Here is a 13,820-nt window from a genome sequence, read left to right on the forward strand (position 1 = left end):
AAGTTTATTGCATTTTTGTGACTTGAGTGAACCCCCTTCTTAGTCACGGTTTAGTGTACGGTATATGATTTCGCTGATTTTTTGGAGTAAAACTATGTTCCTTTTTTTCTGATATCTCACCTTCTACAGTAGTTTAATGCAGAGACCATAAGCCTCAATACACACACTGTATCTCTGTCCCTTAATATTATGTTCATGGAATATAAATGAGCAAAATCCACCTTCTCAGGGGTGGCTATTTTGTCACATGCTGTCAACTGAAAAGTGCATCACGGTTGCTTATAGCTTAGTTACCTGAGTAACATGCCCAAAGTCAGAAAACGAGTGAGCCGTGAACGGTTGTTACCTGAGCCCCGAGCAACTGTTAATTTAATTCAACAACAAGCATCAAAATGGCTGCTCCCAAAGGTGGATAAAATGGGTGATTTTGCTGCTTAAGTCATGTTCCACAAAGACAATATTAATGTGATTGTCACGCCTAGAGTAGTGGAGGCGAAACAAACATTTTATATGAAAGAAGTATTACTTGACAGACAGTGGACAGTGACAAAACAGTACGGGTGTCTAAATGAAACTCCTTCACTCAGTTCAACATCATTTCTTCATGTTAAAAGGTGAAAATGTACTGCTGTCTATGCAGCATAAACACAAAACGGCAAAGAGGTGTGTTTTCCAAAGAATAACTTTCACCAACTGCATTCGCTCACCTCTGTACCCCATACAGCCGCTCCAGAAGGGGCTCCCTATACGTGGGTGCCACATGTCCAAAGTAGTCTGGGTAGGCCACCTCTGTGTAGTGGGGTACAGATTTTGTCCCTTTCACCATGTCCACGTAAAGGTCTAGGTCGTGCAGTGGGAGAAGCTGAGCTGTGTCAGGCACCTCCAGAACGGCTCCCTCGCCGCCTTCGTCCTCTGCACCCTCCGAGCCGCAATCGGACCCTCCTCCCGCTGCTGCTAAACAGCGAATGGGGATGCCCTCCAAAAGCAGAGGGGACTGCAAGGGCTTCGGTGTGGCAGAGTGATATTCTTTTTGTTTCACTCCCATCTCACCCGCATTGAAGGAGACGCATTCAGGTGATTTTGACAGTTCCTGCTCCACTGGCTGTTTATGCTCCTTCACGTTTTTGGTAAGGTCTCTGTCAAAATTGCTGGCGTCCAGCTGTAAAGGATGATGATCGGGAGAGGGAGCAGAGGACTTATCGAGATCTTGAGCGATTTCTGTTGGGACGTGATCTGGAGATAGCCCCTCTTCCGTGGGCTGAGCGGATTGAGCCGAGGGAGATCTTGAGGATGATTCAAAGTTGAAGCCCTAGAGTGGAGGAATGCAAGGACGATATTATTCATCTGTGATCACTGCACAATGTCGCACTCCCTCTGATGTTATCATGTTCGAGCATGGCTTTGTAAATATCTTACAAATTGTTCAGACAGCAATAATGTATGCAGATATTACATCGGTTTAGCATAAACTTGATATTCATTGCTTGCGCAAAAACAATAGCTATTAATAGCTTGTCCATAACTTGTTGACCATCACTGGTAAATATTTTAGATGCATTTTATAATCCACTAAATTCACCACTCCGGCCTTCTGCCACTTGTGCAAAATGTCAATTTCACAATTAAGATAATTTCAAAGCCTTCATTTTTAAAATGGCAAATTGAGTGAATACATTTGATTTATCGCTTTGTTCTAGGAAGCTACTGCCTTGGTTCGTTATTCCATCACAGAAACAAATGGAATCCATTCATTTCATTAAAACAAAATAGTAAAAAAAATAACAGTAAGTTTGTCCTTATTTAAATATTTAATTCATCAAAAGTATTTGTAAACTCCTATTCCACATATATTGTAATATTATCAGCGTGGTAAAAACATGCACATCTTTGTCCAATATTGTTTCAAATTATTCTGGAAATGAACTGCATAACTAACCTACAAGACAAGAACATTTACTCTGTGTTTGATCATTGTTCAGTACTATTTATTGCAATGCAGAAAAAAATGTTCCTCATTGTTCAGTACAATTTATTGCAATGCAGAAAAAAATTTCCTTTTGTGTGTTTTTTAAAGAAGACCTTGAAAAAAAATTAACCGAAATACTGACATGGAATCACAATTACTATCTTTTTTACTTTTTTTTTTTTTTTAATCTTTTAGCCTTACCTGAAAGTCTTGAGACAGCTCCACAAAAAACTTCTCATACACTCTTAACTCTTCATAAGGTCGAGTGGGGTTCTTCTGGGGGTGTAACTTGTTTATATCCTTTTCGATGTCGTCGTTCTGTCAAAAGAGATAATACCTCTGTGGGCAAAAATACTCATTTATATATGCAAAGGTAAGAAAAACAATGATGACGGTTACCAAGGAGCGGCAATCCTTCTCTTCCTCCTCGTTCTCTGTATCGTTCTCCGTGTCTGCCTCTGTGTCGTTATCGTCACTGTCATCCACCACGTCATCCACTAGTAGGACATATATGCACATACATCAATCATCACCCTGAAAACTGTAACGTATTGCATGATTCTCTGTAGGAGTATATTATTCTTGTGAGGGATTATCATACTAAATAGTCTCGAAACACAACGAGCGTGCAGCCATGATCAAATGATGACTTTTGGCGAAGTAATGCGAAATGGTAGACAAACGTTGATGTCATTGTTCTCTTGACCTAATTCATAGAAATATTTGCTTTCCGCTGAGCTACTTCAGTACCCACAGACTTGATTACTTGCACTTAGTGAATTAGTGGTGTCCTTGACAAGGGCATCCAAATCAAGTTTTCAATTTTAGAGCATTTTTTATTCCTTTTTTAGATGTGAAAAAAAATCCTTAGCGAGGATGAAATTGCATTGCATGACGTATGTAAATGCTGGTTTAGTAATGACTCATGCACATATGATGAACGGTCAATGTTATTCACTACTTGTCTTGAATAATCTTACCCTTCTTTAAGGGCTCACTGCAGAGCTGAGCATGTGTTCTTCCTGTAAGTGTAGTAGTATGTGAGAAACAATGCACGAGTGTTTATGTGTGTGTGAAGGTGCATGTGTCAACGCAGTGAAGTGTTGAAATCAATGCCGAGCCACGCTATAATGCGATATTTGCATGTTTTCTCACCTTCGGGGGGTTGATTGTAGAGGCGCGCAACGGGCCCTGAAGCCGACACGTGCGCCAGCTGGTACTGGAAAGCCGACTTGATGGTAGGGAGTGGAAGGCGGTTTTTTGGGAAGCACTTCCTCAAGATGAGACTTGAGGCGTTGACCAGAGGATCCAAGGTGCGCACTGAAAGACATTCCTGGAAAAATACCATGAAAAAAAGAATTAAATTGCACTATTATCTCTGTCAACTTAATTTGCCTTCTGAAAGTTTGACTTGTGCATTACAATAAACCATTACATTTCCATGGGTCTAATTCTATGTGTTTGTGACTTTTCTGCCCACTCTTGATCGCTATTGTACTGCAAACTGCTGATGACACTTTGACCCTCTAAGCCAGAGGTGCCCAAAGAGCTACTTGTCCAGCAGCTAATTTTTTTTTTCTTTGCTGGTGGGGTGAGGCGTTGTTATGTTTCGGCAAAAACGAAGATATAATGCACATTGTAAATATAACGATTACATTGAGGGAATCTGGTGTGACTGACACTGCATACTGCCCTGCAATTTGTTTTTTTTAACTGTCATTGACACTAAATAGATAACATCGTTGACTGCACACTTCATAGTGTCTCACTAAGGTGTCTCATAGTGAACATAGGTGTCTCACTAAGGTTATTCCTTCTTCTCCCTGTGTTGTCAAGTTACCTTATCGCATGCTCCAAAAAGGTAACTATTAGCGACATCAATAGTAATAATATAGTAATAGTAACATCAATAATAACTTTGAGCAAAAGTTTGCAACCAAAGCACCTCTGCTAAGTTCCCTCTGAGAACATCCATTTTGAAGGTTCATGCTGGTGGATTACTATTGATCAATTATTAGGTGTCATTTGACTCCCAAAATGTGAATAGTATGAAGAGGATTGTTTAAATAACAATTGTATTTGTGAAATTTCAGCAGCTTTTTACAAGAGAGTTGTACAGACGTTAAGTTAGACATCCCATATTTTACAGAAGTTCAAATTAAGTTCACCTGTAAATACTATAGTGCATTTTAAGAACATATTAATATTGCAACCCAAAGCCAAGTACCATAAATTTTGTTTGTGTAGTTTTGTAGGCAATTGCGTGCAGCCATTCATTCTTTCAACACTCTCACTCACAATGGAAGTGCTGTAAAGAATACGGATGCCATCAGATTTGAGGAATGCCCGCTGGCCCAGCTTAATATTGGTGACGTTGCGCAGACAGGTCAGCAGTCCCTTTCGGATCAACGTATGACGATGCCATGTGTCATTGCGATGCCAGTCCATGTAGAGGGTGAGCAGGGTGGGAACGCACTCACCGTCAACCGCTCGCCGAGCGTTTGTCTCTGGGACGAGGAAGGAGAAGATAGAATGAAGTACAGTGCTGTAAAAAAGTAGTAGCCCCCTTCCTAATTTCCAATTTGGTTTTTGTCTCTCACACAGAATATCAAGTATCAAGTCATTTTTTTCAGCTCAAAAAGACAATAGAACTTAATGTAAAATGCAGTTGCTTAATGATGGTTTTATTAAAAACAAAAAAACTACAACATTTTTTTTCTCATGAGATGAACTTAAATGCTGAGCAACTGTGGTTAGCTGCACTTTTTGACTAAATTCATAACATTTCCAATCCGGTGTCTGATTACCACCAGATTTGGTGAATCAAGAAATCACCTAGTAGGCAATACTCTCTCAAAAGGAAATACATTATGGCACGATGCCCTCCCCAAAAAAAATCCAAGAACAAAGAGAAACAGTGTGATCTTTGTAAGATATTAAAATTGCCTCAATGAAATGAAAATACATTTTATTTACATTTTCAGCCTTGCTTGAGCCATTTGAATTTAACTTAATTCAACTTATGTTTTTATATCATCTTTCACAATTTCTCAGCCGCCTGTATGCTCAAAGCACGTCCTCCGCTATGACCCCCACCCCCCACCCCCCAAAAAATTACTGCGGAAAAATGTGCATTTTAGGGTTTTCTTTGTTTCACTTTTTTATTCCTTAAGCTTCTGTTTTTGTACCTAAAGCATTACATTCAAACTTTGATTCTTATTTACTCGCCATATCCATTTTTAAATTCAGTCCTGATTATCAATCAATGAAATTGTTTTGGAAAGCGGCCCCAATCCAGAACAGCTTGAAATCAGACTGTCACGTTACAGAGGCATCAAACCTCTACACTCGATATCAATAAATACTCACTGGATTTAAGCAGAGCACTGAGTGCCTCCACAGCGACCCTGCAGTCAAACAAAGAAATACATTAAAAAGGCTGCTGCTTTGGTGTTTGTAGTGTAAAAAGAGACAATATTAATTTTTTCACTAGTTAAATAGTAGATAAATAGTAAAAGTTTGTTACCGTGACAACCAATGACAGAGCAAAAAATGTTGGAACTAAGAGAGGGCAACTCGTCACTGCAAACTCTGACATGAGCTTTGGAAAAACATGATGTGGCGATGGTAATTGTGATTTATAAATTAGAATGGCTCATTTCCAGACACACTTGTGGAAGCAGGCAAAAAAAGATGTTTATTTAGATTCATTTCAGTTGTCTTACGTATACGTACTTGATCAGGATCGTGTTTTTCTTGCTGTATGGGCCCACAATCTTGAACATCAGATCTATCGCTCCACTTTTACCCAGGAATATTGAGTTCACCACTTCACAGGGTACAGGTAAAAACAAATATATAAAAAATGATATACGTATATTTGTAGCTTTATTGTGGAAAAAGAATGACCAAGTTTTAATGGACTTACTATTAGTTGAGTAAACTCTGAGAACTTGCAAGCAGGGCATGAGCAGCTTGACATTTTGTAGGTTCTTCTTGATAAGGTTTATTGTGATGTTCAGAGCGCCTGTCAGACGCGCCTTCACGCCCAATTTCCTGTCTAAACAGACACAAGCACACACATACAAAATCTTGAAGGTCATCCATGCAATGCCTAATCCTACTAGTCAACTTGTGCAATGCACTGGACTGTTTCGCCGCAATATCATGGTTCACCTAGCACGGCCAATTCATATTGCAATTGCGGTTTATAGCAATAATTTTTAGAGGGCTTTATAGTACAGAATGATTGCATGTCCTCACATGTTGGAAAGGAGCCCTAGAGTTATCCATGCACTTTTCTGCTGTTTATTGAATTGATTAATTGAGGAACGTATGAATGAATTCATTCATTTTGACTATGTATAAAAATAAAAAACAAAAGTACACATGCTTGGAAAAAGGTTTAGGAAGAAGAAGATTAGGAAGAAGATAAAAAAATAAAGAGTTAAATTGAAACATGGTTTCTAGTAAACGTCCTACCTTTAGGGCCCACCTTGGCCAGGAGGGAGTGCACCTGCAACATGAGCTCCTCACTGGGGTGAAACTCTTTGTTGGCGTTGATTAGAATGCGGAGTAACACTGATGTTCCTCCATTTGATATGAAGACCCCAACTCTGCGTCCTTTGCCTACACCAGAAAAAAGTAAAACGCTTGAAGGCAGATATACCGAAATAATAATGGTTAAAAAAAAAAAAAATCCATCAGACCTTGTTAGTACAGAAGATGGGGAAAAGCCCAGTGTAAAATGCTGTTAAAACATTACTTGATAGAAATAAATCACAATTTATTCCATTTATTCCAGTGAAAGACATAAGACTTTCCGCTGCACTCATTTGTCATAAGAGGGAGCTATGATACTGGGGTATACTGGGGGATATTGGGGTATCCTCCAGTTGTTATGTTTAGTCGGTAATGTATTTAAATGCTGATTTAATTCATTCAAGTAGAGTTCATTTTCACAGTTCATAGTACAGTATAAGAAAAGTGACTCACCCATACATATGGGGTAGTGTCAGAGAAATCTCAGAAAAGAAGACTAGGACAAGCCTAGCTGCTTAAACAGCAAAAAGAGTAACTCAGACCAGCCAAGATTGACTTTTCTACGCCGGCGTAGGGAAAAAAGGCTTGAGCAAATGTAACTCGTGGGTCTTCCAACGCCAGTTTTTCCACTTGCCCAGCCGTTCCCCCCGGCTTTTATTGAATAGAAGCATAGCAGATTACAAGACACAACAAAAGAGCCAGCCGGGCGCCACCGGCAGCTGGGCCAAGGTCCCGGCTCACACTTTCGTGCGTCAACAGTTCTATCTAAGGACAGGGTCAAGATGAACTAGGATTGCATAAATGGGTAACAATGAACTAAGAACATAATGATAACAACCTAATATATGATTCCCTTCACAGGTAGTCACATTTTAATGTAAAATATGTTTTTTTCCTTGGAACCAATCACTGACTCGTCGATGAAAAACACCGTTTTGCATTTATTGTGCTCTTTCCAAAGTAGCCAAGAAGATAAATATAGTCATGCAGAAACTAGTGCTGAAAGTGAAGTACTGTATGTTGCTGTCATCTACTGTATCTCAAATGAGAGTCAAGCTTGGTATGTTAGGGAGGAATTAAATGTTGCCTGAATTGTCATACAGTCTGCCTTTGTATGTGCATGCACAGATCTGAGTGTTGTTTCTTTTTAGAGGTAGAGTTGTAAGAAAAGTTTGAAATGATAATAAATTACTTTGGCAAAATAAAGTGTGGTTTACCTATAGTGAACTGTTATTATACACAATTATAAATGTTTTTAAGTTTAAATGCAAGTATACTCACCCACGGTCAGCATCTCACTGAGTATGCACAGGATATTCAGAATGGTCTGGATGTCACGAGTGCTCTGTTAAGAGTCGGAATATCATAAATTAGCTATTATTGATTTGCGATGATCAATAATTAGTAAATGCCTATTGACTATAAACTGTAGTAGTCTTTCTCATGTTCATTCATGTTATTACAGTAACACGGGGATTCCACATACTGCATTGCGTCTCCGCTCCGCTGAGCACGGCGACGCAGCCATGTTAATGAATGAGAGCGGTTCCACATTATGTGTATCCGCCGCACTGCGCTGCATCATGGCTGCGCCGTCTGCCAACTTTACGCACGAACTTGAAAATTCTGGTCCACCGCCGTACGCCGAGGTCAATTCCACAGTTCAGATTGAACCAAACATGAAAAAGAATATGGTATACATCCGGATTTACAAAGAAAAAGCACTCCACAAGGACATGATTGCCTTCAGCTGTGCTGATTGATTGGATGAACCCAAAAGTGATTGCTTAGCCTTCTCTGCGCCATTGTCATTGAGACAAAAAGAGCTAACGCTTTCCTCCTGCTAATTGGCACTGTACCGTGTGTACAAATATATATTACTCTTTGAGTTGCGATTTTAAAGTTAAAACCCATTGGAAATGAAGCATGCAATGATGTGTTATCTATGCAAACGTTCCACAAATGGACCTTGGCTTGTTTCCAGAAATTAAGAAAACCTTTTTTTTTTTTTTCAGTCTCGCGAGTTGGTAGTCTCCGCGCAAGCACAACATGAGCTGCCAAGGACCCTGTGATGTGGCACGGCAGGGACGCATGCCGTGGGCGGGGATGTGCAACGTCGTTGCGGTGGCGCAGCGCAGCGGATCAGAGACACAACGCAGGATACGGAATCCCCGGGTTTTGTCCATCTTTGGTTCGGGGTTATTATGCTTTTTAAATGTACTCCACCCACCAGACAATTCATTAGGTACACCAGCTGTTAATCATTAATGACATCTTAAGATAGGTGAGGGAAGTAGCAAGGTTGATTGGTGGGTAGGTAAGTTATATTGGTTGCTAGTTAGGTGCAGTACATTGGAAGATGAATGGCCAAGATGTGTTGGATGTTAGGTAGGTGTGGTAGGATGATGGATGGGTGAGTAGGTAGATAGGAAAGTATACAAACTTGCAGACTCATGTGCATCAAGGGGTGCCAACTGACCTCAAGTGAAGACAGGATGACATCCATGCCACTGGTGCCTTTGCAGATCACCTCCTTTGACGTCTTCTCTGCAAGACAAGCACGAGACAGCTGTTCATCCATCAACTCTAATTCAGCAGTGTTTCTTTCTCTGCTGTCACCAAAGTATGCCACCATGCCAGAATGGTCACCTCTAGTCGCAAGATACACGCTGTTTGGGAAATGGTATTTGGATATTTTACACACAAGAGATACAAAACAGAGCGTGTAGCCCCAGAAGTATGCGGCCGTAACAACAGCTGGACTCAACTCCAACTCTGAAGAAAATAAATTAATAATAGTCCAGAGTCAGTGTGTCAAAATGTAAAAATACGGTAACCACTCTTCAAACATTTGTATGTCACTTGAATGACAATGGAGGGAATAAATGGTAATTCAATAGCGAATCTAATTTTAAACTACCCCCCCAAAAAATCTTAATGTGCTTAGTTTAGAGTTTTTTTTTTTAATTCCTAAAATCACATTCTACTGCACCTGGCAAACAATAACATACTAAAAAAGCCCAAAAAGCTAATAATTTTGAAAATAAAATGACAATGAATGGTACATGCTGCAAAAAAAAAAAAAACATTGTGAGGGTGCCATCTTAAAGGGACACTGTAAGATTTGACAGTTTTTCATTACGGACAGCATAACTAGCTGTACATACTGTAGCTATAACAAACATGGCAGCCTCCGGAGGAGTGCCACCCCCCTTGTAATATCATTTAATGATAACTAGACCTACGATTATATTTAAAACCTACAGTTGGACGTTAAGAACACATTTATTTGCAACTTTTTGAAATGTATAATCATTTAATTTATTCACGATTAATATCTAAATATTACACAGTGTCTCTTTAAAAACACTTGATAGCTCTCCAGAAATCCCTTTCCCCTATAATTAGCAACGTACAAACTTGTCGTGCAATATGTTAAACCTTACAGGTGTTAACTATTAACTATTGTAATCATGAGCTACGGCCCGGGGGCCATCTGCGGCCTGCAAAACTCTTTAATCCGGCCCACTGAACTTGAACAGATTATCAATCAGGAGGAGAGTCATTTCAATAAATAGATCATTGCTTTGTTAATTTTTCTATTGAAATCAAGGCTCATGTTTTCTTGATGTCCCGCATTTTTTTCTCTGATGAGATGGCTTATCAAAACACTCCATCCATCTCCTCCTGATCCGGCCCTTTTGTCAAGATCTAGAACACTGCAACTCTCAAATCAAAACGTTTGCCCTTCTCTGAAGCACATATGAGGAAGCAGTGCAAATGATCCTGCGCCTACTGCGTGAAGACAACTGGGATAGGCACCAGAAACCCAGCGACCCTAGTGAGGATAAGCAGCAATAGAAATTGGATGGATAAATAAACACCAGCGATATTTACATTTCAAAATACATCTATTTTATGAATACAATATATAAAATAATGAGTTCGATAAACATTTGTTCAGTCTCTTCACGGGTGGGGTTATTACTGTCAATAAAAATAATGTTGAATTTAAATGGACAACGTAAGCGAGGTATGAAATTGATTAAAAGGTAGCACTGGATAATACAACACCTTCTTAGATTTTTCTACCTCAATCAGTATGATGCAGTGCAGTTCAAAACCACTTCAAATCTCAGTTGAGGTCATGCATCAGTGTGTGTATTTCTAAGTAAAGGCATTTTCTTGCGTGAAGGTAGGTCATGATTGTGAAGTTATACCAGAGGGAAAAAAAACCCCATATGTGATGCATTATTAACAAATGTATTCCCAAAAGTGTGTGTCCTGACACAGAACAATATGACCCATTTAATCATGCCTGCACAAAATACACCGCATGTTGCTACAGAGTAATGACAAGATAGCCTCACAGTAGTTTTTCATATCAGTACTGAGGAGCATAGTGCGGGAGAAGAAAATGAAAAATGAGTTGAGATGTGCCTCTCAAATGACACATGAGACAGTTCACTAAAAAAAAAAAAAATCCACTCTGTCAATGCCCACTGCCAAGCCATGTTCTTGCCCTCTGAACCACACACACTTTAAACATGAAACCTGAGGACACCGAAGTCCAGGCAAGAGTTTACAGTTACCACCAGACAGAACTGTATGGGAGAATACAGACAATTGTGTGTGTGTGTGTGTGTGTGTGTGTGTGTGTGTGTGTGTGTGTGTGTGTGTGTGTGTGTGTGCGTGTTGTAAATGAGAGGAACAGCTGACAGACGGGGAGTGGGGCATTAATGGGGGTTAGAGACATAGGACGAAATTCCGCTGCACCCATTTGTCATAAGAGGGAGCTATGATGATATTCAAGAGTTGAAGGTAGTAAGTGAGAAGTGTGATGGGGGCCTCCATTGCTCAAAATACCACCTTTGAACACATTCAAGACCTGAGCAGCATCTCTTAAATCATAACATAAGAACTTTCTGGTACTTTAACTTAACCCTAACCTAATGGTATGTACAATATAAAATAACTTCGGTTGACTTAATTTTCACTTTTGTTTTTTTAATTCACATAGTGGTGCAAGACTTATAATGTAGTACATCATCAGTTTCATGGTGAAAATAAAATAAAGAAGAATAAATGCATTTATTTGAGAAGAAATAAAAACACTTCAATGCATGACATCGGCCCTTGTTATCAACATTTTACTTATTCTGATTATTAATACTGTACTTTGAGTGCTGGTGACGTAAAAGGGCATCAATGGAAGGGAGTTTGCATGTTCTCCCCGAGCCCTCGTGGGTTCTCTCCAGGCACTCTGGCTTCCTCCAACACTCCAAAAACATGCATGGCAGGTGAATTGGACATACTGAATTGTCTTTAGGCGTGATCAGGTGCGTGACTGGTTGTTTGTCTCTGTGTGCCCTGCTATTGGTTGGCAACCAGCTCAGGGTGTCCCCCACCTACTGCCCAAAGTCAGCTGAGATGGGCAAGCCAGCAAGCCAGCAAGCCAGCAAGCCAGCGGCCCTGGTGAGGTTAAGCGGCTCTAGAAAATGGATGGATGGATGCTCAAAATTGACTGGCCAATTCTTCATTCATTTTTTTTTTTTTTATTGGCTGGCATTAAAAGTGTGAATAATGTTGAGTTCTAGGACTTAAAACACAACCCTCAAAGTTGTCAACTTTTGCCTCTGAATACACAAAAATGTTGAGACTCATCATTTTGTGTGAACTCATCAACTCAGTGAGTTACTGCAAGATTTTCAACAAGTGCATTTTGCTTTTTACTGGCTGTTTATGTTTGGTGATGGCACGACAGAATATTCCCCTGCATAATAATTGTGTTTTTCTTGCATTCTTATTTATTTATTTTTAATCATCCATCGATTTTCAATTTTACTTAAACTCATTGGCATTGTGAGTGACCCGGAACCAATTCCAGGTATATTGAACGGGTTGCCAGCCAACCGCCAGGCAAATTGACAAAGATACAAACATTTACACCTAAGGAATAATTCAGAGTTCTCATGTTTTTGGATTGTGGGAGGACCCTGGAGTAGTTGCAAAAACACAATAGAACATCAACACAGGAAGGTTATATGTCGGATGCGCTAAATATTCACTCGGCATGCCACTGTATTTTTTTTTTAATTCTATATAATGTTTTGGGCATTTTCTTTTGTCGGTTATTTGTATTTTAATTTTTAAAAACACTATTGCTATGTGTCGGCTTTTCCCAACTTAGGTAGGTACCTTTAACAGGTAAAATGAAATTCTCCTCAAATGGGGGCCATGAAATGTAGTGCATAGTCTGTGCCACTAGGGGTCAGAAAATAGCAGTGCTAGATGCTAAGTCTGTATTCAGTCCACCATCACTTAAAATGACATACAAAATTTCAGCATATGTAGAATATTTGTGTAGTTTTGTGGCTGCGTCAACAATTAGGGTGGTGTCGGCTTACACTTTAGACTCAAAAAGGTTGTGGCTGCAGCAATGAGCCACATCCACACCTTCATTCGCACTTGCTGAAGCAAAACTTGTAGCTCGGGTTACATGCATATTCCATTCTCTTCAAGCAAATGAACCATGGAGACTCCACGACTACGGACAATGTCCTCACTGTAAAAGTCCTTTGTAAGTATCTACATTTTTTCAAAATAATGTCAATCATACTATGGTAAAAATCTTCAGCATCTCAAATTACACGATATTGTTGGTATTGGTATATATCAACTCTTTATGACATACACTACATTAACCCTCTGCATTCACAGGCTCCACTGGAATCGTTTTGACAGAAAAAAAAACATACCTCATACCCTGAACACAAGTAGTTGTTGTCATTGGTTTCATGGCAACCAGAAGTCCTGTGGCGCTTAGTGTTATTTAATGACGTTATGATCAAGTGTATATTGTACATAGATGTATTATTTGTCGATGCTCACCCTGTGTCTGTATGAGATGCAGGATCTTGGAAGTGATCTGCCGCATTGTCTCGGGATCTCTCCCCATGGAGTCACCGGTCATCTTCTCCAGCTGGCCCAGCAAGATCTGCACTCTGGAGTTATTGGGAACACTGGGAAAGAAAGGACTGCTACCGTTAGTAAAATTGAATTTGCTCATCTCTCGATTGCATTGTTGTAATGTGTGCAGAGAACAAATTAAATATTGAGCGTGATTTTAGTAATATGCGCCACAGTTTTCTCTTTTCTGCAGCAGTCGATTGTTCTCCTCTTGAATCAATTTGGGAATCAGTCTCCAAGAATGCCTGGCAGAAAGCAGTGGCGCCTTCCGCTCATTGGTCAAGCAAATTCACACACATGCTAACATTAACTTAGCCTCTGCATTAGAATTAAGACAGGTAGA

General features: G+C 39.8%; 1 protein-coding gene across 1 annotated transcript in view; it reads right to left on the minus strand.

Moving 5' to 3' along the window:
* The window catches only part of agtpbp1 (ATP/GTP binding carboxypeptidase 1), a 32,335-nt gene that overhangs the window by 12,736 nt on the left and 5,779 nt on the right, over window positions 1–13,820 (minus strand). Inside the window, exons 3-14 of the mRNA XM_088439617.1 lie at window positions 13,400–13,530; window positions 8,988–9,055; window positions 7,790–7,853; window positions 6,449–6,595; window positions 5,895–6,026; window positions 5,702–5,795; window positions 5,336–5,373; window positions 4,265–4,473; window positions 3,122–3,299; window positions 2,366–2,463; window positions 2,168–2,284; window positions 708–1,309 (exon numbers count right to left, since the gene is read on the minus strand). Of these exons, the coding sequence (XP_088295743.1) occupies window positions 708–1,309; window positions 2,168–2,284; window positions 2,366–2,463; window positions 3,122–3,299; window positions 4,265–4,473; window positions 5,336–5,373; window positions 5,702–5,795; window positions 5,895–6,026; window positions 6,449–6,595; window positions 7,790–7,853; window positions 8,988–9,055; window positions 13,400–13,530 (1,878 nt within the window). The remainder of the gene's footprint in view (window positions 1–707; window positions 1,310–2,167; window positions 2,285–2,365; window positions 2,464–3,121; window positions 3,300–4,264; window positions 4,474–5,335; window positions 5,374–5,701; window positions 5,796–5,894; window positions 6,027–6,448; window positions 6,596–7,789; window positions 7,854–8,987; window positions 9,056–13,399; window positions 13,531–13,820) is intronic.

The sequence above is a fragment of the Hippichthys cyanospilos genome, chromosome 1, assembly GCF_059441005.1.
Source record: "Hippichthys cyanospilos isolate Australia breed blue-spotted pipefish chromosome 1, RoL_Hcya_1.0, whole genome shotgun sequence".
Classification (NCBI taxonomy): domain Eukaryota; kingdom Metazoa; phylum Chordata; class Actinopteri; order Syngnathiformes; family Syngnathidae; genus Hippichthys; species Hippichthys cyanospilos.